This window comes from Podospora pseudoanserina, chromosome 1, assembly GCF_035222485.1.
Source record: "Podospora pseudoanserina strain CBS 124.78 chromosome 1, whole genome shotgun sequence".
NCBI classification, from domain to species: domain Eukaryota; kingdom Fungi; phylum Ascomycota; class Sordariomycetes; order Sordariales; family Podosporaceae; genus Podospora; species Podospora pseudoanserina.
In genome coordinates this window covers 7,728,269-7,756,187 of record NC_085920.1, presented here as the reverse complement: position 1 = coordinate 7,756,187, position 27,919 = coordinate 7,728,269, and the positions used below count along the sequence as shown (strand labels likewise).

General features: G+C 51.0%; 10 protein-coding genes across 10 annotated transcripts; 4 read left to right on the top strand and 6 right to left on the bottom strand.

Annotated features, from left to right (window-relative positions):
* The first annotated feature begins 52 nt into the window (after window positions 1–52).
* Window positions 53–4,833, top strand: QC764_311560 (uncharacterized protein). The gene is made up of 2 exons (XM_062946265.1): window positions 53–582; window positions 645–4,833. The coding sequence occupies exons 1-2, from the start codon at window positions 161–163 to the stop codon at window positions 3,466–3,468; spliced, it is 3,246 nt and encodes a 1,081-aa protein (XP_062806514.1). The 5' UTR covers window positions 53–160; the 3' UTR covers window positions 3,469–4,833.
* Window positions 3,670–4,708, bottom strand: QC764_0025380 (uncharacterized protein; the record flags this gene model as incomplete). Its single annotated transcript, XM_062940110.1, is given in 2 exon segments — window positions 3,670–4,457; window positions 4,462–4,708. Coding segments are annotated over 2 exon segments (1,035 nt in total).
* A 3,650-nt stretch (window positions 4,834–8,483) lies between the features above and the next one.
* Window positions 8,484–9,277, top strand: QC764_0025360 (uncharacterized protein; the record flags this gene model as incomplete). The annotated part of the gene is made up of 2 exons (XM_062940109.1): window positions 8,484–8,593; window positions 8,806–9,277. 2 exons carry the CDS (start codon window positions 8,484–8,486, stop codon window positions 9,275–9,277), a joined length of 582 nt encoding a protein of 193 aa, XP_062806513.1.
* A 1,063-nt stretch (window positions 9,278–10,340) lies between these two features.
* QC764_0025350 (uncharacterized protein) lies at window positions 10,341–11,593 on the top strand (the record flags this gene model as incomplete). Its single annotated transcript, XM_062940108.1, has 2 exons — window positions 10,341–11,210; window positions 11,267–11,593. The coding sequence occupies 2 exons, from the start codon at window positions 10,341–10,343 to the stop codon at window positions 11,480–11,482; spliced, it is 1,086 nt and encodes a 361-aa protein (XP_062806512.1). The 3' UTR covers window positions 11,483–11,593.
* A 1,058-nt stretch (window positions 11,594–12,651) lies between these two features.
* On the bottom strand, window positions 12,652–13,254 carry QC764_311590 (uncharacterized protein; the record flags this gene model as incomplete). Its single annotated transcript, XM_062946266.1, has 2 exons — window positions 12,652–12,705; window positions 12,850–13,254. The coding sequence occupies 2 exons, from the start codon at window positions 13,252–13,254 to the stop codon at window positions 12,652–12,654; spliced, it is 459 nt and encodes a 152-aa protein (XP_062806511.1).
* Window positions 13,255–15,631: 2,377 nt separating this feature from the next.
* On the bottom strand, window positions 15,632–16,264 carry QC764_0025330 (uncharacterized protein; the record flags this gene model as incomplete). The annotated part of the gene is made up of 3 exons (XM_062940107.1): window positions 15,632–15,819; window positions 15,897–16,047; window positions 16,112–16,264. 3 exons carry the CDS (start codon window positions 16,262–16,264, stop codon window positions 15,632–15,634), a joined length of 492 nt encoding a protein of 163 aa, XP_062806510.1.
* Window positions 16,265–18,381: 2,117 nt separating this feature from the next.
* QC764_0025320 (uncharacterized protein) lies at window positions 18,382–19,035 on the top strand (the record flags this gene model as incomplete). The annotated part of the gene is made up of 1 exon (XM_062940106.1): window positions 18,382–19,035. The coding sequence occupies one exon, from the start codon at window positions 18,382–18,384 to the stop codon at window positions 19,033–19,035; it is 654 nt and encodes a 217-aa protein (XP_062806509.1).
* Window positions 19,036–19,783: 748 nt separating this feature from the next.
* Window positions 19,784–20,668, bottom strand: QC764_311597 (uncharacterized protein; the record flags this gene model as incomplete). Its single annotated transcript, XM_062946268.1, has 1 exon — window positions 19,784–20,668. One exon carries the CDS (start codon window positions 20,666–20,668, stop codon window positions 19,784–19,786), a length of 885 nt encoding a protein of 294 aa, XP_062806508.1.
* A 2,419-nt stretch (window positions 20,669–23,087) lies between these two features.
* On the bottom strand, window positions 23,088–24,998 carry QC764_311595 (uncharacterized protein; the record flags this gene model as incomplete). Its single annotated transcript, XM_062946267.1, has 1 exon — window positions 23,088–24,998. The coding sequence occupies one exon, from the start codon at window positions 24,996–24,998 to the stop codon at window positions 23,088–23,090; it is 1,911 nt and encodes a 636-aa protein (XP_062806507.1).
* A 922-nt stretch (window positions 24,999–25,920) lies between these two features.
* On the bottom strand, window positions 25,921–27,359 carry QC764_0025290 (uncharacterized protein; the record flags this gene model as incomplete). Its single annotated transcript, XM_062940105.1, has 6 exons — window positions 25,921–26,403; window positions 26,472–26,816; window positions 26,873–26,960; window positions 27,013–27,055; window positions 27,134–27,225; window positions 27,277–27,359. The coding sequence occupies 6 exons, from the start codon at window positions 27,357–27,359 to the stop codon at window positions 25,921–25,923; spliced, it is 1,134 nt and encodes a 377-aa protein (XP_062806506.1).
* Between the last annotated feature and the right edge of the window lie 560 nt (window positions 27,360–27,919).

Here is a 27,919-nt window from a genome sequence, read left to right as displayed (position 1 = left end):
CCTTCTGCTGCTGCGGCTGAGGGCGGTTAATTCCATGGAGAGTCCAATGGATGATCACCGAGCCTCGTCCACCTGATTCTTGTCTTTTCCCCCTCCGCTCCCACTCGTTTGTTACCAAGTGCGGTCCTCCTTTTCTGCCGATGTTCTTTAAAGCTCGACCATGGAGCCCCTTTCGATTCTTGGCGCCGTTGCGGCATGTACTGAGATTGTGTCTGTCATCACCCGCGTCACCACCAACCTCCATTCCCTGAAGCAGCGATGGTCCGAGGGCGCACGGTCGCTCCAGCTCCTGATCGCAAAGTTATCGACAGTGAGGGCCGCGCTGGCGCAGGTCAAGGACTGGGCCGAGTTGAATGCATCCACAAGCCCTAATGGTGACGAGATGCGGGATAGCTTGGGGGTGGCCATGGAGGGATGCCAGGTGTTTATCGAAGCGCTGGACCAGGACGTGGCGGGGTTACTGGGAGACTCGGTTGTGTCCCGCCTCAAACAGCTCTTCATCGACTCGACGATCAAGGAACACGAACAGCGTCTTGATTCACAAATCTTGGCGCTTCAGGTACTCCTCAATGCAGCATACTGGTAGGCCTTTCGGTTTCAATTGCGCGCCGCATACTGACACAAGCTGACGGACGATGCCACAGCCAGAGCCTCTCAGAACAAAATAGCCTCCTCCGACAAACCGCGGCGCGCCAGGTTTTCCAACAGATCCGCGAAGACACCAGCACGGTCCGAGAGCAGTCCACAGTCAGGGATACCGAACGCTCAACTATTGCCGGAACCGAAGCGGCACCCGTGCCATCCTTAAGGTTGGGCAGGATTGATAGCTTCCCAGAAAGCACTCCCGACACTGTTCCCCTGTTCGGCATCCACGTCAGACCCCCGAGTCGCAGCCATGAGAACAGTTACCCGGATTCCCGAGACCCCACGTGGCAACGGCCCATGCCATTCGAGATGTTGCCATACAGTCCAGCTTCCTCGCCGGTGTCCCCTGCTAGCGACAAGAGCTCCAACACGAGCGGCTTCTTCTCCCTTGGGAAAGCCGTCTCTTCTACCACATCACTGTCGGCCGAGACTCTGTCCAAGTCACCACCTTCCACCATTCGCCAGCGATTTGGTCGATTAAGACTATCAAGTAGCAGCAGCTCCCGCGCTAACAAGGAGGCCGCGACAATGTCGCCAAAGTCTCAATTAAGTATCCGATTCCCCGGCGAGCTCGTAGCCACAGATATGTACCTCCAGTCCGACGGTAACCATCCACCACCGAAGCCGATTGTTGCGGCTCAACGGGGTGACCATGTGGAAATGGCCTCGCTGATTCGGAGGAGGGCGGATCTGGACCACCCTCACAAGGGAACCGGAAGAACCCCTCTCGCCGTCGCCTGTCACTGCGGCCACAACGATGTTGTCGAGCTGTTGATTGCAGAAGGGGCCAACATACACTCCGAGGACAAACGAAAGCTTTCGCCCCTCCATCTGGCAGCTGCTAATGGCCATTGCCACGTCATGGCGACGCTTCTTGACCGAGAGGCGGACATTAATGTCCGTGGCCCCCACGGAAAAACGCCCCTGAGGATTGCCTGCGATCATGGGCAGCTCGATGCCATTCGCTTCCTGGCCAAGCTGCGAGCCATGGTCGACTCTCGTGATGAGGCCCAAAAAACACCACTTCATGCAGCCAGCGAGGCGGGTGATGATGAGATTGCCAAACTTCTGCTCCAACTAGGCGCCAACAAGGATGCGAAAGACTCACATATGAGAACTCCACTTCATTCTGCATGCATCTCTGGCCGTATCGCTGTGGTTGGGACTCTTCTCAACGCCAAAGCCGACCTCGAGGCCCAGGAAGAGGAGAGCCTCACGCCTCTTGCAACAGCCGCAAGAGCAGGCCTCAAGACCGTGATGGATTTGCTTCTCCAGCACAAGGCATCCCCGAGGACACGAAGTGCTGGTGACTTCACCCCGTTGCACTGGGCTAGCTACAACAGTCACGAAGAGGCGGTCGGACTTCTGATCGCTAATAAGAAGACGGAGCTAGATGCTCGAAGCATTAACGGCCGCTCCCCGCTTCATGTTGCCGCTATGGGCAGGAGCTTCGGGGTCATTGAGAAGCTGGTCAGGGCAGGGGCATCCCTCGAAGCTGAGTGCCTTGAGGGCAATCGACCCCTACATTATGCATGTCAGTATGCAACACACAGTGAAGTAGCGCTCCTTCTCAACGCAGGGGCAGGCTGTAATGTGCAGAACATGACCGGCGAAACACCATTGCACATTGCTGTCCGCACGGGAAACCTCAGGACAGCCAGGGCCCTGGTCGCCCGTGGTGCTCATGTCGACTCGTTAGACAACAAGGCGATCAGACCTCTCGCCATCGCGTGTCAAGACGGGCATGCAGAGATTGCCAACTTCCTACTCACCAGTGGCGCCATGGTCAAGGGGGCTACGGATGCACCGATGTGTCTGGCAGCCAGTGGTGGCCACGTCCAAGTGATACAGGCGCTGCTTCAACATGGAGGCGCTGTGCGTGAGGTTGATGCACAAGGTTGGGACCCCCTAAGGCGAGCAGCTTTTGCAGGCCATTCCCAGGCTGTCGCCAGCCTGCTTGGAAATGGAGCGCGAGCCACCAATCTCGGCACGCTTTCCAGTTTCTCCTTTGCTTCGACCGCCACCGCCGAGCAGCGCAAACGCATCTTGGATCTGCTCACCATGGCTATCGATACAGAGAATGCTGAGTATCAGCGCGTAACATATCTCGCTAGCTCAGCCATGCCTCTCAATGTCGGACAAGGAAATGTGACCGAACTGCCCGACGACACGCGCAGCAGGACAAACGAGCAGTATGTAGACCAAAGAGAAGGGTTAACTGCGCCAAACCCGTCTCCATCGCCACCAGTGAGGCCGCCACCTTCCCCTTCCAGACCACCACCCGCAATCCCACAAATCCTCAAAACCGCAGACGGAGAACACGACTTGGGGAACCAAGAATACTACGATGAACGAGAGTCGACACGTCCAGCGCCGTATTTTCAACCGTCGCCTAATCCCCTTACTGATTCGCGCAACCAACAGCAACAAGTCCCCATTCTTCATCGATTTCTCCCGTACCGACCACCGGCGCCTTCCCAGGGGCTGGTGCCATCATATTTGAGCCCATACACCCCTGCCCCCATCTCACCGCCAGACTCCCAATACTACAGCGGATACACCCCATCGAACTATGGCGGCCCTGCCTCGCCGTCGGACGCATTGGTATCACCCCCTTCCAGTATGAGGGTTTCGCCCCCGCTACCAAGCAGCATCATGTCAACGTACACCTCATCAGGTGTCAGTGCGATGAGTGGGACGACATCCACATATTATCCCTATCCAAGGCCTGTCGTGAGAGACGATGGAACCCTGGCTGCAGGGTCGGAAGCGCTGTACCAAGCGAGGACGGGAACAGACGGGAATCGGGCAGAGCTACCATAATCTTTCCTGCTTACGGAGTTTATCTGTGCAACTCGAAATCTATAAGAAATTCGGGATGATGAAAAGAAAGTCATCTCTTTGCTATTACCAAATAAATATGTACGCAACGTTGATACCGGGGGATTCACGAGAAGGTATCCAAGGATTACCTCTGCTCAATGTGATCCCTCCACTCTGTCCTCTCATCCAGCTTATCCCCAATCATTCCGATCGATGCAGCACAGCAGGCTTCCCGGCTGGCGGAGTCCCTTGCGGGGTCTCTAGCTCTGTCGGTCTGCTCTCAGGGCCGGGGGCCTCCACCCTGCCATCTATATCCCACCGAGCACCACTCAGTTCGACCGGCGCATGTGACTGTCCCAGTTCGTATGGCGTGACCTGGGGTTCCTTCATCCCCGGGTGCCACTGCTGATTGGGTTGGCCAGAGTAATAGTACTTTGTCTGTTCTTCGGTCACGGTGGTGGGATATCCAGGCGGAGGCGTACTCGGTCCCGTGGGGGCGTCCTCCATCTTTGAGTCGGGCCCAGCGCGGGCAACCCCGCGACGCTTCATCCTCCACAGTAAAAAGGTGCCAATTACGATAGCGATGACCACCGCCGCAGCGCCAACCGCCACACCGACTATCGCTCCAGTCGACAAGCCGCCGCCGCCGCCGCCGGAGGGCTCGTCAGGGGCTGACGTAACGATTGGTCTCTGGGACGGCGGGAGGTCCGAGGGCTTCCACGCGAGCTGGATCATGGGCGCGTAGATGTACGCCTGAGACCTTGTTGGATTGGGGAGGGTCATGGGTGCGAGGTTGATCTGGCTCCCGCTTTCGCATTGGTACGTCGAAATAGTGGCTGTTCGGGCATTGGAGATGCAGGTTTGGCCGTTTTGGTTGTGGCAGGCGAAGCCGGATGGACAGCAGCCGACAAAAGTCTCGTCAGCCTCTATCCTGAACTGGAGACGCCAGCCCTGGGAGGTGGCGCTGGCGGTGCATGCGGAGTGATAGCCTACCGGGTACTCGAGGCCGGGCGAGTAGAATCCCCAACTGAAGAAGGCTGAGTTCGTTCTTGGGGCGCCTGTTGTCGTCGGGGGTTAGCAGATGGCGTTCTTGGACGTCTGTCGGTCCGCATGTCTGGCCTAGCCAGCCGACGTTGAGGTCGAGGTGGTGGGCTGGTGTCCAGCAGGGTTCGGGAGCTGTGAAGGTCGTGGTGAGATCGCCGAGGATCTCTCTTGCTTGGTTGGTTATTGCTTCAGACATTTTTTGTCTGTTGTGGGACTTGGATTTGGGCGGCTTGCGGTTTGCTCAGTCGTCGTTGAATCAAACAAGAGAGAAGCCGGGAACCCGTTGCCGGTCGTTCTTGGGAGCCGCTCCGCTTTTGATGGCGCGAGATAAGCCCGGCTAGGTCTTTTACATACACAGTCAGGCCCGGACGGTATTAGACAGTGCTAAGCTAGGTAGTCTATTAAAAAGCACGGCCCAGGTCAGCACTTTTCTAGAAAAAGCAGCATTTTTACCTGCCCCACTCCCAGGATCCTTTCCCAATCGGGTTAGCTGTCTAGACGGAAAAGACGGTATTCAGGACCCCCAATACAAATACAGGATTTTCCCAGATTTTATGTATATACCGAACCCTATTGCTGAGTTTTACTTTTTGCCATGGCGCTTAAGCGGTGAATTCCTTCAATCACCGATCCCGGTTCGATCCTGCGCCATTTCTGGTCACATCGCTCCAAGTAAGCGACGTGCTTAGCGAGAAGGTTGCGAACGAGGGTCTAGGTCAAGCTTTTTTTCGATGGAGGGTTCTAAAATAAGCAGCGGTAGAAGTACCAAGCCCTAAGGCTTGCTTCAGTTTGGAAAGGCGGTGGTGAAACAGTGCCAGATTCTCGTTAGCCTTGCGAGCTGTCTCGAGAGCGGTGGTTATCATGTTCTATGGAGCGGATATCGAGAAAGGTTCCTGCATGGCGGCTGCCGTGTTTCTGGGGATGAGTTGGGGGTCTCGAGGTTGCAACTGATCTACAGGTAAGTTTCAAGCTCCCGAAAGAGCGGTTCACATACGGAATCGACGCCCATAAAGGGCCTGGGCTTCTTTCTGGGAGTGGTGCTTGGCTGGGCTGACTGTGGAGAATGAGTTCTGGAGCCGACTCCTCCGCTTTGTCGATTATACCAGGATCACCACCTCGGGGAAGAACCGGATGCCATCGCCGGGCCCCGATCCCGTCGACCTTACGATGCACGGACGGGGACACCCTGTGGCGGTCTCGGGTCAAATGAACGAATTAGCAGAATGGGATGAGAAGGGACTAATAGGGGTAAATGATTCTCAACTAATCGATAAACAACAATGGGAGATATGTGGTCCCTGTCTCGACCACTGTGGACTTAACCACCGTCATAGCCTACGGGCTTTAGAGGTCCCCGGTCGCTGAATCTCGCGCGAGCCCGGCTAGGGACACTCAAGCAAAGTCCCTGAAGACACTCAGCTAACGTACATTATAAGCGAGTGCACCATATAAGCGAGTGCACCACTTTTTAAGCGACGCACTATCCTTCCACCCAACATCGACTTTTTCTACACAACCCAATATGCCTTCTACTTTAAAGGAAGCCAGGGTAATCTTAGCCCTCGAAGCTCTTGAAAAAGATAAAAATCTTAGCCTCCGAGCCGCAGGAAAGATCTACAACGTCCACCATACGACTCTCTTACGACGACGCGCTGGCCGGCCTGCACGACGCGATACTACGCCCAAATCGAAGAAGCTTACTTAATCCGAAGAGGATGCTATTGTTCAATACATCATTGAGCTATGTGCGCGAGCTTTTCCACCAAGATTACGTGGTGTGGAAGATATGGCCAACCAACTGCTACGCGTACGCGACGCGCCCCCTGTTGGCAAGCTCTGGGTATATAACTTCGTCAAACGCCAGCCACAGCTCCGTACGCGTTTTACGCGTAGATACGACTACTAGAGGGCTAAGTGCGAGGATCTAAAGGTTATTGCCGAGTGGTTTGCGCTTATACGGAACACTAAGGCCAAGTACGGTATTATAGATAACGATATCTATAACTTCGACGAGACTGGGTTTATGATGGGTATTATCTTCGCGGGTATAGTAGTTACGACCTCGGACGGCCTTAGCAAGGCAAAACTGGCCCAGCCTGGCAACCGCGAATGGGCAACGGTGATCCAGGGAGTTAATACCCTCGGCTAGGCTATCCCTCCCTTTATTATCTTGGCCGCACAGTACCACCTTGCCAACTAGTATACCGAATACAATTTACCGTCCACCTAGCGTATCGTAACCACCGATAATGGATGGACTACCAATCCGGTAGGCCTAGATTGGATCAAGCACTTCGACTATTATATAGCGTCCCGTACAAAAGGCAAATACCGGTTATTAATCCTCGATAGCCACGAAAGCCACCACTCGACCGAATTCAAACACTACTGCCAGCAGAACAACATTATTACGCTCTATATGCCTCCATACTCCTCCCACCTCCTCCAGCCACTCGATGTTGGCTGCTTTGGGCCGCTAAAACAGGCGTACGGTCGCCAGATCGAAGACTTAATACGTATGTATATTAACCATATAAGCAAGCTCGAGTTCCTCTATGCCTTCCGCGAGGCCTTCTTCGTCTCTATAACAGAGAAGAATATACAGGGTGGCTTTGCGGGCGCTGGCCTTATACCGTACGATCCAGAGAGGGTGCTTTCTAAGCTGGATATGAAGTTTCGTACGCTAACACCTCCAAACTCACGGCCCGGCACTGCACAACCTTGGGTCTCCCAGACACCACACAACCCTCGAGAAGCCAATTCACAATCAACGCTCATCAAGACTCGCATTACCAACCATCAAAATAGCTCCCCGACTTCAATGCTGGCTACAGTAGACCAGCTTGCTAAAGGTACAACGGCTATAATGTACCAGGTGGCTCTCCTTCGTGCAGAGGTCTCTTCGCTCCGTAAGGCCAATGAGGCACTAAGCAAGCGCCGGAGAGCTAAAAAAACACGTGTAAGGCTTGGAGGGTCACTTACTATACAAGAGGCACAGGATCTATTGGATCAGAAGGCCGTGGATAAGGAGGGAGTGCAAGAAACGCAGCCGGATAGTAGTAATGCAGGGGGGGCTCGTACGAAGGTTCAGTGCTGTAGTGTGTGCGGCAAGCCTGGCCATAATGCGCGCACTTGCCAGGAAGCTGCAGATGCCTCAGATTCAGCTGTTTCTGATGTAATTATAGTTAATTCCTTGTGCTGATGTGGTGTAATTGAGGATAGTATTCGTAGGGTGGTGGAAAGTGGTGCACTCGCTTATATGGTGCACTCGCTTATAATGTACGTTAACTATATCTGGTAAAGGGCCCCACAACGGTCAGTTCAGACTGCGGTAGAGTGTTCGAACATACCAAAAACCTTAAAACATAGGTAAAAACACGCCTTTGCTATGTATATAGTCTACTGCGAAGTCCTTGACAGTCTCTACACTAGATCCTCCCCGCGGCTAAGGCTTATAGATTATATTTTCCAGAGTTGCAAAGAGAGGGCATTGGTGTATTGATATATATAGCTTTCTATAGTTCAAGGCCTTCATCACTTATTTAATGTAGGGCTAGGTCGGTTAGAAAACTGCTCGCAGTTGTGGAAGAGTGGCCTTGCATTTTGGGACCTGCTTTTTTGCAGTGTTTTCAACGAAAACCGATGTTTGAAGTCTCTTGTGGGGGTAGTTGCCGGTTATGGTTAGTCTGAGTGTCTTCAGGAGTTTTGGCTGAGTGTCCCGGCCGAGGCCTTGAAATACCGTATTTGTCATTTTCCATACCGAACGCTACTCAGCAAGCTCTGCACAATTTATGCCAGGATACGAGATCAGCCGGATCAGGAAGTGCAACCGTCGGCGGCAAGGATAGGGTTGGACCTTATCGCTGTTGCCAGGGAAGGCAAAAGTAAACAAACCCGTGGGGAGAATCGTATCCACAGTTAAGGGGTCACTCCTGATTTGTTGGAACCCCAACCCAGACAACCCTAACTGCATGCGAGCAACAACTGCATCGTCCCAACAGCCAACCCGCATTCACGAAAATCATGTGACACAAGCCTGCTCCTTCCCAACCAACAAACAGCCGTTGAAGATTCCGCCATTGTGTTTTATGTAACAGCTCTCTCCGTTGTCGCTGCCGCCCTGTTTGCCCTATCTCACATTTTTCACCGTCGTAGCGCCCACCACAAAAATAACACGCTCAATCCTCCCAACCTTCCCCCTCGTCGTCCTTGGCGCGTGATTGAGCCTCTGCTGCTGTTCGTTACCCAACCCCCCACCGCTTCTATAGCCCAAACCACTGACAAATTACACAGCCTCGAAGCCTATCGCGTCGCCATAATCAGCTTTGGCGCCTACAGCTACTTCAACCGCCAACTTCCGCCTGACCTGCTCTACACCAGCAAGACCACCCAGCCCCCCGATTTCTCTCCGCAGGCCGAGATCGTCACCCTTCAGCTCATCAACGTCTTCCTCCTCCTCGCCGGCTTGGCTGTCGTCTGCTGCTTCAGCAAGGACAGATTCGTGGTAAAGGGGTACTGCACCGTGGTCGCGTTGGCGGATTACGGCCACATTTGGTCCGTCTACAAGGGTTTGGGACCTGAAGCGTTTTGGGAATTTGGGAAGTGGAACGATCTGGTTTGGGGAGGGGTACTGGCGTCGGCGTTATTGAACTTGGTGAGGTGGGGTGTGGTGTTTGATGTTTTTGGGAGGTTGAAAGATGGGGAGGAGAAGGTGAAGACAAAGTACGCTGGAGCTGGTTACGAGCAGAATCATTCGACGATATGATCTGGTCAGCAGAGGTAGTTTGAAGTCACCAAACTGAACAATGAAGTGCTTTGGACTTTTTGGTGCTCGGCCATCGATATGCGATCTCTCGGATCCCATTGCTACCCAATACTCTACCAGGCAGCTGGGTTTGTGTTCTTCGGACAAAGGCGACAGGGGTGTCGGAGGTACGTACCTCCGAGCATTCCGTAATCAAAAACTTTATATTGACTTCATCCCACACTCAACTTCCACGCTTTCTGCTCTTTGAATTCAATGTATCATTTCTCTTGACTCGCAGACTATATTGTATATCCAGGATGGTAACCCAGACACAAACCATCACCGTGGTCGCACGTGAGCCTATCACCAATATCACTTCTAACCATGAAACCAATCCCGCTTCCCACCAGTCCCGATGGAACACCTCAAGATGACAGCCCACCTCAGTCTTCCAGGTCTAAACGCGACATCACTCTCCTGCTAACACCGCTCTGCCTTTCCGTCCTGTTGTCATCTCTCGACTTGACAATCCTAACCCCCTCTATTCCTTCGATCGTGGCCGACTTTGCCTCCCCATAAGGCTACATCTGGATCGGTTCCTCCTTCATCCTCGCCCATACAGCCAGCACACCCACCTCGGGCGCAGTCTCTAACACATTTAGCCGCAAGCCCATCATACTCTTGTCGCAGGCTATATTCTTCTTTACCAGCCTGCTCTGTGCCCTAGCACCGAATATACACTCGTTAATCATCGGGAGAGCGTGGCAAGGTGTCGGCGCGAGCGGGATAGGGATGATAGTGAATGTCATCATTTATGACTCGTTCAGCTTGAGGGACAGGGGGTTATATCTTGCGGTAACTAGCGGGGTGTGGGCGTTGGGGAGTGCGATCGGGCCGGTGATCGGTGGTGTTTTAAGCACGAGGCTGAGCTGGAGGTAGTGCTTTTGGATCAATAGTCAGTTTTCTCTCTTCGTTATCAAAAAAACGGGAATCTAATAAGCCCACAGTTCCCATCGGCCTGCTGGTGTTCCTCACCATCCTCTTCTTCCTTCCCCTTTCATCACCGCCCAAGACCCCCACCATGACGGGACTCAAAGCCCTCGACTGGTCCGGATCCCTTCTAACTATCGGTAGCGCCCTCATGATCCTTCTCGCCCTCGACTTTGGAAATGTAGTCCTGGCCTGGTCCTCACTTACAGTCATTAACCTCATCGTCTTTGGCGTCCTGAGTCTGCTCCTCTTCTTTATCAATGAGTGGAAGTTGGCACCCAATCCCATATTCCCCGCAAGGCTATTCCCCAATCTCTCCACTATCGCTGCGTACGGCGTTTTTTCCTTCGACTCGTTCGTCTTCATTGGACTGGCCTACTACCTCCCCCTCTACTCCCAGTCTGTCCTCGGAGCCAACGCGCTAACATCAGGAGTCCACCTTGTCCCATTGATCGTGTCATGCTCGCTGTCGGCGGCTTTTACTGGCGTGGCTATCCAGAAGACGGGGAGGTATCTCCCTGTCATGTACGCCGCGCAAGTGTTCCTCATGATTGGGGTTGGATTATTCGTCAGTCTCGACTTTGAAGAGCGAGACAACCTCGGGAAGTTGTTCGGGTACGAGATTTTGGCTGGGGTGGGGGTGGGTTTGAACATTAAGGGCCCGATTCTGGCTGCTCAGGCGGCAGCGAGCGAGCTGGATACGGCGGCGGTGATTGCGGCGATGGGGTTTGCGAGGTCGATGGCGACTGCGGTGTCGGTTGTCGTGGGAGGTGTTATTTTTCAGAATGGGATGGATGGGAGGAACGGTGGGTTGGTTGAGAAATTGGGAGAGGACATCGCGGGTTGGTTTAGGGGTGGAGAGGCGGCTGGGAGTATTGAGAGGATTGGGCTGCATGTCGAGGAAGAACAGATGGTTGTGAGGGCCGCGTATTTTGAGTCGCTGAGGTTGGTTTGGATTATGGTGGGTCTATCTTTGGGTATTGGTCTTTGAGAAATACTTAGCTGACGAGTGCACAGTATGTCGCGTTTGCTGGCCTTGCCACCGTTCTCACTTTGCTGGTTCGAGGGCAAAGGTTGAGCCAGGAACACAAGGAGGTGGTGTTGGGAGTGGAAAGAAGTCGTGGAACACAGGCACAGCCTGGGGTAGAACTGGAGTCTGTGCCCGAAGGCAGACCAGGTGAGAGAAATGTGGTGGAAATCAGGCAGATGAACTTGCGGGTATCGGATGAGTGAGGAGGCTTTGACAACAGCTGGTTCTCTTTCGATTGGGGCCAGAGGCGGACGCTGTCGCGACGGGTGGCAATGACAACGGAACGAAGCAGTAGCCAATGATTGATTGACTTACGTTTGCGTTCCATGTTGGTGGAGTCAACTTAACAGTACAGTGCTTTACTCGTTATACTCCAAGCAACAGAGGGAGGCCCTCTGTCATGATCACTGGATGTTATCGTTTTCTGGGGTGACCACAAGTGAGAAGTCGGAGTTATTACTCATGGTCGCGATGCAGGTCACAGTCAGGGTTAACCTCACTTCTTACTCCCACTGTCATGAATGGGTCAAGGTTAAGAGCTTAAAACCTCCATGTGATACCCTATACCATAATCCCTGACTTGTATTATTCCCTTCATGATTCTCTCGTTAGTTTCGGTTTTCATCAAGATATCCCAAGAAAAAGGTATCATAAATATACTGTATCATGTCTTTCCTCTTCTCCTCCTGCCTGTTATTCGGGCAGTCGGACAATATCATTGTTAAAGCTCAGTAATGAGGAAGGAGCCCGGCTGCCCCTTCCCACGATGAGGGTCTCAACTCACCAAACGGCCTTCCAAATTGAGTGACGTGTACCCTCCTGGCCAGAGCAAATTCTGACTGCAAAATTCCCCATCTGCTTTTGGAATTTTCACTAAACACGCCGCATGCTTGACTACCTACAAGAGGTCGCAACATCCAATTACCGCGTCGACATCACCACGAATTAAACCAACGCCTGCAAAGATGGGTAAGTCTTTGTTTTCAATGTATTGCATTTGTGTTTAACTCCTTCCTATCTTTTTGTTGATCGACTTCTTGCGCTTCCGTCATAGAAACAGCACTGGCAAGGCGATTGTCGCTCTGTGATATCTATCACTTAGTCTGCCTTCAAATTAATCGAATCACCAGTAACAATGAAAAGTCTTCGCCACAAGATGAAGCTAATTTAAATGTGTTCAAACAGAAGCTCAGATGCCCAAGTTCCCGGTAACCTGGCCCAACGACTGGACATCGAAATCGTGTACCTCGAAACTAAAGTAGTGGACGAAATATTTAGGTCCTAAAGTCAATGGGCAGTCACATATTTTGCCACTAACGAGATTTAGGGAAGGATACTAACCCTTAAAGAAGAACCAAGTATAATGATCGACCTACTCTATCCCTCTATCCAGATACAAGAAAGTAGACACGTCCTTTCCGTTCGGCTCGTGGATAATATCGCTGGGCTTAAGGTTAAACCGAGTAGTATAGAACTCGAACGACTTAACGAAGTTAATCACGCAGCACCCGACATAACCCAACTTATGGACGGCCGCTAGTGCCTTCTTGAACCGCTATGTCTTATTGACGGCCCGGTATTTATTCTCGGGAAAGTTGTACTTTAGCTCGGGCAGGTACGCTGACTTCTCGACGGGGGTTTTCCTATACACTAGGTAAAAGGGGAAGTCATCCACAGGATCTCTAAATGTTATACGCTTGCCGCCACTAGGCGTATCCGAGTCGTGGACGGGAGTCGCCTTAGGAAGAGTCTTAGCGGCTAACTCTAAGTCCGCCATAGACTTAACAACGAAGCCGGCACCACTAAACTCATTTTCCGCGCCTTTGGTAGTACTGTATACGAAAGGCTCGGTGCCGTAACCTTTGTAGTATACTTTGTTACCTCTATCGTCCGTTACTGTAAAGCCGAAGTTAGCTAAAAACTCGCGTGCTTTATCGAGATCGGTATGGGTATAGTACACATGCGCGATACGCATAAGCTTGATCTTAAGAATCTGCTGCTCGGCCGTTATATTGGCGACAATGTTTAGTATATTTTTTGTAATGTTTGTATTCTACAGGATCTAATCTAATCTTCTTAGCGGGGCAGAAGCCATTCAGATATGGTTGACCTTGATTCAACCGTCAAGGACGGGGCATTTAGTTCGCCCGCCAGATGCACCGTCTTCGGGGCAAATGGATCCTTGGCAGTTATAAGGTGGGTCTGCGGCGAGTTAAGGCGGCCCCCTTTTCACTGTTCAGTGGCATTTAACAGCAGATCATTCCAATAAACTTGCGGCTATTATTTTCTAGTAATCGCTCTATGCACAGCATGCAATCCTGTTGATCATGGCGCATCACAGCTATATACCGGGTTCCTAGGCCTAGGCAGCGTTGGAGAGGGCCTGCTGTAATATGTTTCAGTGAGGCTCAACCATCCTTGCAGGCCAAGCATACTCATCACCAACCACTTATGGCTTTTCTCCTTACCCCCATTAACTACAACCCTATTATCACAGGCACTCATCACGCTTTTTCGCCTATTGGCAGTTTCCATTGTCGTGCGAGTTTGCTGCCCGCGCCCACTCCCGACGTGTCATCCACCCCCTTCTTGGCACGGGCGATTTGAGAAACTATGGGGTTGTTTACTCCGTTGCTTTGTCAAAGCTGACATGGCGTTGTTGAATGATACTTATCCCTGAATGACCCCGCTAACCACCGGGAATATGGATGATAGATGGCCCTCACATAAACAATCCACATCCATCAAGGTGTTTCAAATTTTTGTTGGACGATCTCTGCCTCTCCTCTGTTCTTCCTGGTCGAGGGAAATCCGTTGCCGATTTGGGTGGGGTGTGTTGAGGGACTGGGTTTCGGTACCGAGCGAGGCCACCCTGGCCCTGTCAGCTTAATATTGGATTTCAGAAATGTCCAAATTAACAATTTCAGTTCGAACCATTTGTGAATAAAAGTCCAGGCGAATCCTTATATAAAACAGCTACTGGTCTTAACTAACTCCCCAACTTACCCACAGTTCCATTTTACATAGCTAACACCTTACTTTTTCGCATATGGCGTCATATCTTCCTAGTTCCTTGGCATCTGCTGCCACTCTTGCGGGCTTGGTGACTGCAGTTAAATCATCATGGGAGCTATCTCGTATGATTAAGAAGAAATACGAGCAGCGTGTGCTGAAGGATCATGCCAATGAAATCAACAACAGGCTTCGCAGGGCTTTGCGAGATGGCAGAATTTCTCACCAAAGCTTTAACTACTGGAAGAAAAAAGTCTTGGTTGCGGTCTGGGTACAGGACCGTACGTTAACATACCCAAAATATAGAGTCTAAATCCGTCTGCTTACCATAGTATCTAGGTGCCGCCCTGCTTAATATAAAGTATTGACGACTTGCTGAAGCTGAGCGATAATTACAAGAAGACTACGCCCGCCCCATTACTCCCCTACCCGGACGAAAAAGTAATATTCCCAGGCGAGTTAGAGATTATAGCCCCGCGATCCAGCGCTGGTGATATCATTGAGGAACGTCGAATAGAGATTGTCGAGTACCATACCACGGCTCCTCCCCCTGCCGTGCACTACCACCATCAACACCCACCGGCCCCAGCCGGTAACGGTCCTATCATCATCAACGCCCAGCCCGCGCCCGCACCAGCCCCTCCTGTCGAGGTGGTCAAGACAACCACGATTCGCGAGCAGTCCCCGGCACGGTCCTACACGACCACCTCGTACGACACCACTTCATATGGCACAACCACGTCATATGACACCTCTCTCACATCCAGGGTCCGCCCACAGTAATCGTCGACGCTCGCCCACGGGAGGTGGCGCTTGTTGAGCCTCCTCGGGATACCTGGCGCTACGACGACAACGATGACTTGAGCGACCATTTGAACCAAGCAAGCGAAGCGAAGCGAGTTGAAGAAGAGTTATGGATAATGGGCGTTTGTTTGGAAGGCGATCTTTTTTGGAATATGTGATTGGTTGCGGATTTCTTTGTTCTAGCTTCCTTTGGGCTGCATATTAATGTGGGAGGCAGTTTTTGGTTATGCTGTAATGACTTTTGGTTATGAGATATAAATATTTGTGTAATATATATATGAAGCTTGGATGGCCTGGATATTGAGTGAAATGCGGGTATCGAGCTAGATTGAGCTGTAGTAATCGAAATAATGTAAAGTGTAGCGTGCGGGACTCCAAGGTACAGTGTGGTGAGAGCTTTTAAGGTTGGAGTCTATGTTTGCCTCTGCCATTGATTTGATTTCTAGGAACAATGACTATCTACCCGTAGTATTCCCAAGCTTGGATTCACCAGAGCATCACTCCCTCTCTTAGTAGAGAGGTAGAAATTTCCCTACCTACCTATCTGCAGCCCTGATCTGCGCAGCAGTAAACTGCGTCAAACAGCGAAACTTGCGGACGCCGCTCCGGGTCTCGACGAACCTCGAATGGTGGAAGTTGACACCGGGAAAGAGGATGCACTCCCCGTAGGTTCTGCCGTCGAGGCCGTACATTTTGTAGGGGTGGCCTCTGTCTTTGTAGATGGCTTTGGGGGGGATATTGTCAGCCAGGGGTTTCTGGATGAAGTGAAAGGGGAAAAAGAGGAGGGGAAAGGGGACTTACTCCAGTGGTAAAGGGGATTGTTGCTGAAATGCATCTCGAGGACGTTGATGTCAGTGGCGGCACCGCCGTAGCAGCCGCTGCCGACACATCGCACGCCGGTCGTGCGGCCAGAGACGTCGTCTTGGGAGAGGTAGGGGCCGTAGGCGAAGACCTAAAAGGAGGGGGTGGTTAGTTGTGAAAAGAGGTGGGATATGAAAAGGGGAGAAAGAACGAACGTCGTTGATGCTGGGGTCGTTGTCGAAGATGTACCAGCCGTGGAAGAAGTGGGCGCCGCCATCGACGCCGAAGACTTGGTGGCCTAGGTAGAGGTCGAAGTTTGCGGTGGCTAGGCTGGTTAGGGAAGCGAGGAGGAGGGTGGAGAGGCGCATGGTGAAGGGGGTGGGTGAGTGTGGTGGGAGTGATGGGGATGAGGCTTCATGTTGTTTGGAGAGAGGGATGTCTTTGAGACTTTATAGACATAGGTGTTCCCTTCCAGAAGGTAGATCTCAGGATTGTGTGTACCTGCCTGCCAGGATCACCCAGGCTTGGTGACGAACATGCTGGCATTTCTGGTGAGCTTGGCCTCATTTCTTCAAAACGATGTAACTGTTGAACACTAGAGCAAGGGAGCAGACCAAAGAAGTCTGAGGGGTTAGACTCCAGATTTCGATGGGCAACCATGCCAATTTTTTTTCTTGATAGCTCAACCCATGCTAGAAATGCTCACAGGGTAACTTAAATGTGAAAGCGGTTTAGCTGATCGAATTGTTTCCGGCCCAGTCTCTTGGAGCGATGTGACTGTGATTTGGCGAGCATGAACCCAAGATTTTGAATCCGAGGAGTCCAATGAAAGGAGTGACATGGATGGAGCGACTTGTACAACTAGCCCTTGAATATAAGTCTAGTCCCAAGGACAAGCCAATTCACGGAAACAGGTATTGTGGATCATTCTTGGCAAAGGTTGAATTAGATCTCTGGATTCAGAAAACAGAGTGAACTTTGTAGAGACTTTTGTCATTATTCGACACCTCGGACAAGTAGACTGGGAAGATTTGTCATACGACTTCTTTGGCTGCTTATAGGAACTGAGGTGTCTTGGTAGCCACATAGAGCGAGAAAAGGAGAAACTCTCGCTGACTGCCTCGCAGCCCAGGTACGCCAAGTGACTCTGCTCAATGGATCACACTAGCGACCACTAGCAGCTCTAAACCCTGTATCAGGGCCCTTGTATTTGTATGAGCTGTGATGACAGTGGTTTACCCCTCATTGTCTTGGAAGGAAGTTGACTTTGGTGGGGAAAACTTTAGCCGCTGTTTTGATGCCGAGGTAAGATTACCGAGAGAGACGACCTTTCTGATGATATTTGACTTTGGCTTGAAAGATATAGTCAAAGCTTAGACTGTGGATTCTACGAGCTTGGATCATGGTGTTTAAAAGCTTCAGTCATAAGCAGGGGTGGTTACTGCAGCTGCAAGTGCTGGTAGCACAACGACGGCGGTGGTATTGCGGGCAATAAGATCATAGGCGTGTGAAAGCGGCGGAAGCGCGGGCATGTCCTTGCAGTGCCCGAAAATAAGCTCCTCTAAGAGAAGCAAAGCATCAAGGCAGATTTAGAGTGGCTGGAATGGCAGCAAAAGGTGGAATAAAAAGAAGAGGGGGGTGATGGCGCCATCCGGGGAAATGTATGTGGTTGTTATGCAGGTGGTGATGACAGAGCCTCATGGTTGAAATCTAGGACTTGGCTCCTTTAAGCACATCGGTGAATCAGAAGAGGAAGTCGGCAGCAAACAGGGCGGGGATTCCCCTCAGCGAGCGAACATACTACGCCACGATCTACAGCATAGCCCTTGGCGTGAATTTACGGGGCTTTCCGCATAACTATCAGCGCCTATATCGCCGGGTTACTCTAGCGTAATATCCTGGCCAAGAAGCATATTCACGTCAGGCGGCTTAACTTTGCGCGGGTAAGTCTTTCTATCATTGCGATCGTGATAAGCGTGGGCTGTGCTGTCCTGATTGGCGAGATTTACATCTTCAGAAAAGACCGGCCTTTTAACATAGGACCAGTTCTTGAGGAGTAGTAGCATAGACATTTGGATAGACTAATAGCATTGCATTCTGTGTTTAGCGTCGCTGACCATCATGGTGTGCTATCGAAGGTGATCACTTAGGCCCGGTCCCCATGCATATGCAAGAGAATCACAAGCAGCAGGAAAACTGACTCAGCCATCTGCAGCTCAGCCCAGATAAGCATTTCTTCTTTCAAGCCTACTCGTCATCACACTCTCGTCGTTCTTCTCTTGATTACCTTATTATTCCCCGAAGGAATGCTTATCACGCTCTTGTATGCAGATCAGCATCGCACTCGTGCTTATCGTCTCACGACAAGAAATATCTCACCACCTGACTTCTTTCCCTCAACATATTCTTTGCACCAAAAGATGTATTTATCTTAATTATCCTGACTTGACGAAGGTACCACATACTCATCTCGTCTTCAGTCACGATGCTGCAGCCCCGCTATCAGTTCTTGTTCCTCGTTGTAGGCTTGCCATTATTGCCCACTGGCTCAACCACCAGCCAAAAAAAGATAATCCTCGACAACGATTGGAATCCCACTGCCTTCATCGCTTTGCTCCTTCCCCTATACTACAACTACACCGTCCTCGGTCTAGCCTCCGACACAGCCAACTCCTGGGCTCTCCAAACCGGCCTCCACGCTCTTGCCTCTCTCGAGATTGCCTCCTTGTCTTCTTGCATTCCCGTCTACAAGGGGTCTGACTACCCCCTTTTGCAAATAGCGTATACCTTCCAGAATTATGAGCTTCTCTATGGTGAGTTACCGTGGAAAGGGGTGTTTGCAAAAGAAAACACGACAAATGAGAAATTGGGAAATGATCCCACCTCTCGTGACCCAAGAAGGGTGGCGAAGGAAGCTTTTACCACCAAAGGTTATTATGGCTACCCTAATGTGAGTTTCGTAGAGGGCTCAGTAGCGGAAGTTTATGGTCAGGGCCGTGAGGGAGAATCCAGGACAAGTGAGCATATTCTCAGCCGGGGCCCTAACAAACGTCGCGCTGGCGGTAAGGCTGCCCAACTAGGGGTCGCCAATGCTTATGTCTCAGAGGAGCGTCCGAAGTGGGCAAGTTCATGTAAGTAATTCTGTCAACCGATGTTTTTTCTAATTGCCTAAATTCAAGATGCTAACCTATGGGCGTCTAGTGAAGGAAAAATTCAGGACAAAATGTCTAAAGATTTCAATCTAAACCATGCCTTGTCCAGGGTTGCGTACCTTAACAGCATGTTTGGGCAGGTCTCGCCCCCAACATTCCATTGCCCACCCAACGCGTCACGATGCTTCTGGCCGGTGGTCACAACTATGGGGCTGTGCACAACCTTTGCAAACCTAACTGGTACCTTGACGCCGTCATGCAATATGAGCGAGGACAAGCGAAATGGTACATGGTAAGTGTAGTAGATTTTTTCGCTTCAATTTAATTAACTGACAAGACCACAGCTGGATAGACTTTCCGAATGCCAATTCCAGAATAGATCCGCGACCTGTGGATTTCAAGTGGGATTTACCTTATGGTAGGACATAGGAAGCTGTAGATGGACTTACTTTTCTTTCCTCTGGTATGTCTCGTCATTTTCATCCCATCGGTGGGATGAGTGCTTCATTTTCTGTTGCGCAAAGCGAAGGACTTTGGAAGCCAGATGCAGGGCGCATTCACCTCTACCAATCCAGGTTCTACTGGTGCCAACAAACCTTCACAAACGTTCAGTCAAATTCAGATGTTCTGAATACAACTAATAGCCCTACGACTGTACCACTCAAACCGCTCCATAAGAAGACTAAGTTGCCTGCCTCGCTCAGTTCCGCGGATGGGTCCATTCGGGACGACCCTTCAAATATACGCTTCAGCACTTGTGTTCGGACTCTCCGTAGTGGCCCAGTCAAAGACATGACCTTTCCAGTCGTAACAACCCAGCCTGACGTCCTTCAAGGAAATTCGGAAAAGATAGTCTTCTCCAACGCTCTCGGGCTTGTCCATCACATCAAACATGATAAACCCCTCGTTGATCAAGGACTTTTCGTAGCCCCCGAGAACCATTTTGCTGGGAAGCTTCCAGTCAGGCCTCCCCATGTAGAGCCCAAAAGAACTGCTGAGAAGTCGACCAGCATCCTTCAGTTGCTGAACAATGCTTCGGATACCTGGCTCGCTGGACGGTCCAAGAGCTAGTATATCACCGAGTGTGAAGCGGATGGTGATCTCAGGTTCCAGGTACAGGGTTGACTCATTCAGGGCAATGATCGGGACCTGGGCGTGGAAAAGTTCGGCATAGTTCGGCCCAATGGCAACACTCGGAATGGACATGGTCCAGTTCGGCAGTTTGGCGCCACCTTGATACGGACAATTGAAGGAAGATGGTTTTAAGATCAAAGACCTATTGACCCTGTAGGCATCTGAGAGCTCCTCTTTGAAAAGCAGATTTGAACACCAGATCTCGGAAATGTTGGTCCATGGAGACGGCCAAATGGGCACGACGCTCTGTTCCTTTGTGAGGCCGGACAAATCATGCGTTCCTGAAAGAACCGAGAGCGCTGCCCATGGGCCCTTGGTGTGTTCAAGGTATCTTGGGGCGTCAGAAAAGTTCCGTTGGCCCGTCCAATGAAGTTTTGTCGCCTTACCATTGCTGTCGGTCGTTTGTTGACAATGTACTGACTGAGCCAAAACAAGCAGGGCTACTGGAATTACCTCTGGGCTGTGGTAAAACGTCTTGTAATGCATTGCCCTAAGACACAATTTGGAGGAAAAGGTGATGTGTAGGACAGACGCGTCTGACACGTGAGAGGGGCGGCACAACTCTCTTGACGATTGCTTCAACGCTTAGAACCCGCATCTCATGACTGCGCCTCACCAACGCCGAGCTCACGTATCGCTGCCAATGACTTGTCCTCGCAAGCAGTGGTTTTGATCCGCAACCGCTTGGCATCGCTACCCAATACTGGGAATAACTTACTAGCAAAAAGACCATGCGTCAACTGCGGTATGTCGGTCCTTGTTCTGTGTGCTCCAAGCCTCACACCATGTTCAGCTATTGTATATCTTCCATGAAGTGTAACAATATCGTCGGATTGAGGTGGGAAGGTAAGTACCTAGGTTGTAGCCGATAAATGATAACAAAACATGCAACATAAAGTTCAGGGGATGTAGTCGGCTAGATCACAACCTGAACGCGTGCGATGGGTAAAGGAGTGATAACGAGATAACGTATATTATAAGCGAGTGACCCATATAAGCGAGTGACCCACTTCCTTCGTGACATGACACCTTCGCACTCAACAACAATTTCCTCAACCATCCAAGATGCCTTCTAATTCAAATGAAGCCCACATAATCTTAGCCCTCCAAGCGCTTTAAAACGACAAGAATCTAAGCGAACGAGCCGCAACTAAGATCTATGGAGTCGATCGTAAGACTCTAGGGCGTCGGCGCGCTGGCCGGCCTGCACGACGCGATACTACGCCCAAATCGAAAAAGCTCACTTAATCTAAAGAGGATGCTATTGTTCAATACGTTATTAAGCTATATACGCGAGCTTTTCTACTAAGATTACGTGGTGTGGAAGATATGGCTAACCAACTATTACGCGTACGCGACGCGTACCCTGTTAGTAAGCTCTAGGCATATAACTTCGTTAAACGCTAGTTATAGCTCCGTACGCGTTTTACGCGTAGATACGATTACCAGAGGGCTAAGTGCGAGGATCTAAAGGTTATTACCGAGTGGTTTACGCTCGTACGGAACACTAAGGCTAAGTACGGTATTATAGATAACGATATTTATAATTTCGACGAGATTAGGTTTATAATAAGCATTATTTTCGCGGGTATAGTAGTTATAACCTCGGACGGCCTTAATAAGGTAAAACTAGCTTAGCCTAGTAACCGCGAATAGGTAACGGTAATCCAGGGAGTTAATACCCTCGGCCGGGCTATCCTTCCCTTTATTATTTTAGCCGCGCAATACTACCTCGCTAACTAATATACCGAATATAATCTACCGTTTACCTAGCGCATTGTAATTACCGATAATAACTGGACTACTAATCCGGTAGGCCTAGATTAAATTAAGCACTTCGACTATTATATAGCGTCCCGTACAAAGAGTAAATACCGGTTACTAATCCTCGATAGCCACGAAAGCCACCACTCGACCGAATTCGAGCGCTATTACTAGCAGAATAATATTATTACACTCTATATACCTCCATACTCCTCCCACCTCCTCCAGCCACTCGATATTGGCTACTTTGGGCCGCTAAAACAGGCGTACGGTCGCTAGATCAAGGATTTAATACGCATATATATTAACCATATAAGTAAGCTCGAGTTCCTCTATACCTTCCGCAAAGCCTTCTTCGCCTCTATAATAAAGAAGAATATACAGGGTAGCTTTACGGGTACTAGCCTTATACCGTACGATCCAGAGAGGGTACTTTCTAAGCTAGATATAAAGCTTTATACGCTAATATCTCCAAACTTACGGCCCGGCATTATATAACCTTAGGTCTCCCAAATACTATATAACCTTCGAGAAGCTAATTTATAATTAACGCTTATTAAGACTCGCATTACTAACTATCAAAATAGCTCCCTAACTTTAATGCTAGCTACGGTAGACCAGCTTACTAAGGGTATAACGGCTATAATATACTAGGTGGCTCTCTTTCGTGCAGAGGTCTCTTCGCTCCGTAAGGCCAATGAGGCACTAAGTAAGCGCCGGAGAGCTAAAAAAACACGTGTGAGGCTTGGAGGGTCACTTACTGTACAAGAGGCACAGGATCTACTGGATCAGAAGGCCGTGGATGGGGAGGGAATGCAAGAAACGCAGCCGGATAGTAGTAATGCAGGGGGGGCTCGTACGAAGGTTCGGTGCTGTAGTGTATGCGGTAAGCCTGGCCATAATGCGCGCACTTGCCAGGAGGCTGCAGAAGCATCTGATTCAGCTGTTTCTGATGTAATTATAGTTAATTCCTTATGTTGATGTGGTGCAATTGAGGATGGTTTGTCAGGGTGTGGTGGGAGGTGGGTCACTCGCTTATATGGGTCACTCGCTTATAATATACGTTATCTACAGTCAAATTATCCCATAATAAACTCACAAGACATATACAAGATGAAAATATTCCCTTCCCATTAGCACCTTAAGGCCTATACGGTGGAGGCGACTCATTCTGATCCCTCTCTTTATACGTCGGTGGCCTGGGCAATCCTGGCGATACAGCATCCCTAACATCATGAGCAGGCCCCTGTGTCGTCACTGTGGAGTCTGATCCCCCAAGTTCAACACCAGCTCCCGCATCACCGCCATCTCGCCTCGCTATTTTCCGCCATCGTTTCTCAATTGTCGTGCCAAACACTAACCAAAACACCAAGAGGGCACCGATCGTAGCCCCCACCGTAAGCCCAATCGTTCCACCACGCCCTAGCGAAGAGGTCTGTGACGACTCCGGGCCCGGCGAGCTAGGTGTCCCCTGATCTGGCCTGCGGTCCTCAAGAACTTTCCCATAACTTGCCCAGGTCTGATAATAATCCTCGGCATTTCTATAGAGGAAATTCGGGTTTCCAGAAATATATTCGTCACCTGGTCTAATCACGGTCAACTCGCTTGGGAGATTGGGATCAGGACCTATTCCTTGAGCCAGGTACACCAGGTTTTTGTCGTAGTTGACGCCGAGAAAGGCCGCCTGAAGGAACGCGCGGCCGAGTTTCCAGTAACCCTCCGTTGGAATGACTGACCGGCACGGCCAAAATCGTCGCCGTTGTACTCCGCTCCACACGAGGGGGGGCTCAATGTAGAAATCGAGAAGATGGAAGGGGACCTTGATGGTGATTGTTTGACTGGGTGGGAAATCTTCCCGTTCGGGGTAGCGGCCGCGGTTGGATCGTAGTGTGAAGCTCATGTAGGCTGATGAGTTGACAAGGCGGCGATAGTGGTAATCATTACTCTGGGATGTTTCGTCATCCCAAAACCAGAGTTTCAGCCCCTCGTCCCAGTGCACGGGCAGATGCTTGGCGGCCTTCTCACAAGTGCCAGGTGGAAGATACAGGAAAGGAAATGTCGGGTCAGGCACCACCATGACATTATCCCTAAGGTTGTCACGTTGGTCTCCTTGTCTTCGTGCGGTGCTGTTCAAGCTGGTAGGGATCGGTGCCAAAACGGACTTTGTCTTTCCTTGAAATGTCTCATCTTTTAGAAAGGGTCCGCTACCTCTTTCCCACCCAAGCGAGACGTCTATCAAGTAGATCCGAGGCAGATAGCGTTGCCATGACGCAAATTCGAAAGCGTCAATATCTTCCATAAGGTCAAACGTGGCTACCTCGCCCATCACACGAGCAGCATCGTATCCTCCCAATGTGAAGCTGCCGCTTTGGTTCCACTTCGGACTCCCCATATGCAATCCGAACGAGTTGCAATCCACAACGCCAGAGTCCTTGAGCTGAGCAATGATGCTCTCTGAGCCTGGTTTGTCTGGAGGTGCGAGAGCTAGTGTACCCTCTACGTCGTCCTCCACAAAGGACCATCCTTCCACTGCTGGAAAGCTGATGCTGGCGTACTGAATTGCGGCTACAGGAGCCTTGACGTGGAAGAACCTGACCGAGTTGCCCGCAATGTCTGGGATGGACATGTCCCAGTCCGGTACCCAGTCTCCGGTACGGCTCGTCCTGCTTTCCTCGAAATAAGACGACGATATGGTCAGTCGATTGTACCTTCCCGTTGAGAAGGTTGTTTGCGCTTCTAGGGCCACGTCAAAGCTTCTCCACATGACCTCGGATATGTTCGTCCATGGCGATGGCCAGAGAGCAGAAACGGCTGTTGTATTGATTGTAGCAGTCGATTCATGTCTGTTCATTACTCCAGGCAAGGCTTGCCACGGCCCATCAGGACCAAAGGTCCCGAGCGTAAGCGGATCTCCTGGGGAGGTCTGGTCGGTTGTCCATTGTAGCTTCAGCACTTTTGCCACAGGTTGTGTGTTGATGTCTTGACAAGTTGTGACTTGGGTCAATGCCAGAAAGGAAAGAAAAATAGCCTGTGGATGGTATCGATCAGACATTTTGTAGTAATTACCGTGCCCAAAGGCACAATAGGTCAAAGGCAATGATGCTGTGTAGGACAAACGCGAAACTGCGTCCAACACGTGAGGGGCGCAGCTCTCTTTTATCAACCGAATTATCGGTGCTCTGAAAACTCAGGTACCCTGTCACTGCGCCTCACAAGTGGGTAGCGCTACTGTATTGCTGCGAATCACCTGAGCTCCCAAGGAATCTTGATGGTGGTCCGCAGCAGCTTGGCATGTCAGCCCAACCAAGATTGGTGTGTGGGGACAACTTCATCTGCCCAAAACCCGTCCAGAAATCCCCCCAAATGTGGCTGACAGCAGAAGCATTGTTTAGACAAGTTCCATGCGCCTTGGAAGAGGCTCTGGCAACCCCTGAATCACCAACCCCCTGAACGACAACATCACCTTCAGCCCCAACTTCAAAGACAGCAGATGGGATACCGGCAGATACTACAAAGACACAAATTTGACTAACTAATCGGACGATAATCGAAGCAAGGTAAAAGTGGTATCCTCTCCACGAGGGTACATGATAATCGTGACACACTCTGTCCGGTCCGCAACGACTGTCAACAACAGCAACAACAACGTGACCATAAGGGGTATATCCATCCAAAACAGAAAATAAAACACTGTGGAAAGAAAAGCCGCTCCCAACTCTTACCAACCGCGCTCATGTCTGAGAATGAACCAAACTGTGTGTTTCAAGCGCAACCACAACAAAAATATGTGTCAACGAAGAGAAGAAAAACACACAAGGGAAATTGACAAAAGAAAAAAAAAAAAAAACACCGCTCCCATCCTGCACTGAAGAATTCCTGGCAGCCCGGCCATCAAAGCATGCCTGTAACTTAAACCACGTGGCATCCCATCATTATTTTTCCCTCAATCCAAAAGGCTCAATTATCTCAATCATTTACCAGGCCTCCTTCGGTTTTGCCGGCGGCGGCCCAGGCTCACTGTGCTGCACACTCCTCGCATCCTCACTGACATCAAACTCGGTCAGCACGACGATGCCCTTCTGCCCTTCGCACTCCTTGTGCACGTGGGTTGTGCCGCCGCCCGAGACTTCCGTCTTCATGTTCTGCATCTTGATTTCGTTGACGATTCGCTGCTCGCTCTCGGTGAAGGTGACGCTGGTCAGGATGTTGGAACTGTTGCCGTTGCCGCGGCGGAACTGCGAGTGCGAGTTGGAGTCGCCACCGCCGCCGCCGATGGGGCGGAACCCGTCCGGGGTCTTGTACTTGTTGTCGGTGGTGCGCTGCGAAGTGGAGCCGAAGAGGGGCTTGAGCCAGGACTTGAAGAGGGGGAAGACCATGGGGAGGTTGGTGGTGACGACAGCTACGAAGGCCTCGCGGGTGCCCCGGGTGCCGGCGAGTTCGGCGCCGTTGATGTCGTCCTGTGGATGGGAGCGTTGGTTCAGGATTTGGGGAGGATAGGGGAAATAGGGGGTTTGCTTGCAGTTACGACGAAGATATTCTTCAGGGTGGCGAAGACAAGGAGGAAGATACCGGCGCTCAGGACGAGAGTGGAACCGATTTTTTTGACAAGGCGAAGCCTGGAACCCCAGAGAAGCGGGAGGGGAATGACGATGAGGTAGATATCAGATGCGATATTCGCGGCGAAAGAAGACCAGACGATAAGGCCAGCCACGGCGGGTTGGCAGCTATTGCCCGGGTTGGGGCTAATCTGCCAGTACTTGTGGAAGGGAATGCAGCCAATGAAGACTACCAACACGGAGGCGAGCCATCCTGCGATGATGAGGGCGAAGCCAACGTGAACACGCATGCGGTAACGACGACCAAGACCGTTCTAAGATTGAGTCAGCTTCTGTTGGAGCCTAGGACAGGTGGAAAACGCAAACATACCGTCAGGTCTCCAAACTTCCCATGTTTCGAGTTCGTGGCAAAGCCGACTTCTTGAGTGTGGCCGCTGCCATCAAGCGATTTTGCCCATCTGAGTCAATGCCCGTTTGAACAGTGAGTTAGGCGATGCAGTGGTGCGCAACCTTGAACGAGGAGAGGCTCTGTTTCGTGAACGTGCACGAACAACTGGAGCACCTTGTGCACCGTCCAAACCCAAGACCACCAACGACAACGGTTCAGCATTCAACATCGAACTTCACTCACGTGCTCGGTGGCTTATTGAGAAGACGGACGAGGGCGCAAGTTCTGAAACCACGTCTGGTCCCACGGATACCTCAATCCAACAGATCTCGCCTCTGACGTTAGATGCGGCATCACCTTCATCGACGATGATGAACGTGTCCTACGGTCCTCTCGAAACTAGTGCCGTAGCCACGGGAAGCTTCCATGCTCCAATAGCCTCAGGCATTGGACAACCCAGTGCGGGCATGTTTGCTATTGCCGGCGCCGATCAAGTTGAGGCACCTGCTGGTGACTTCGTGGCGGTTAACGACAGCTTGATATTCGATTCGTGGGATCCCACGTTTGCGCAGATGATCGACTATGCTTTCGCCAGCAACTTGGACCCTGGGTATCCCTTTGGGTCGTGTGAGTACATGGGCTTTGCATAGAAGAGCGAAAGAATACATGACATTGAAATTTTGAATCGGTGGCACACTGCAGTTTTTACCAAGCGATATTATTTTTTCCGATATTCATCAACATCGGATGGCACGTTGCCACTCGGCTCTGCCCCCAAGAGCAAAAAACTAAAACATACAACACCAGGGATTCCCCAGTGGTCACCCACCTGAGTACTGGTCCGGCGGTCAATTGCTTAACTAGGGGAGAGCGGACGGGATCCCGTGTTTTCAACTGCCTGTGGTCGTATGTGATGGATTGTATCACAATTTGCGTTGATACCTGATCATAAGCTGTGTTATTGCTCAACTTTTGCCTAGGTACCCCAACTCAGGGGCCCAGCCGGATCCAATCATCAGCAAATTCTTG

Bases quoted from the DNA above. Each gene is read 5' to 3' on its own strand.
- QC764_311560 (XM_062946265.1), top strand. From the start codon at position 161: ATGGAGCCCCTTTCGATTCTTGGCGCCGTTGCGGCATGTACTGAGATT. The intron at 583-644 runs GTAGGCCTTTCG...ACGATGCCACAG, and splicing joins CTCCTCAATGCAGCATACTG to CCAGAGCCTCTCAGAACAAA.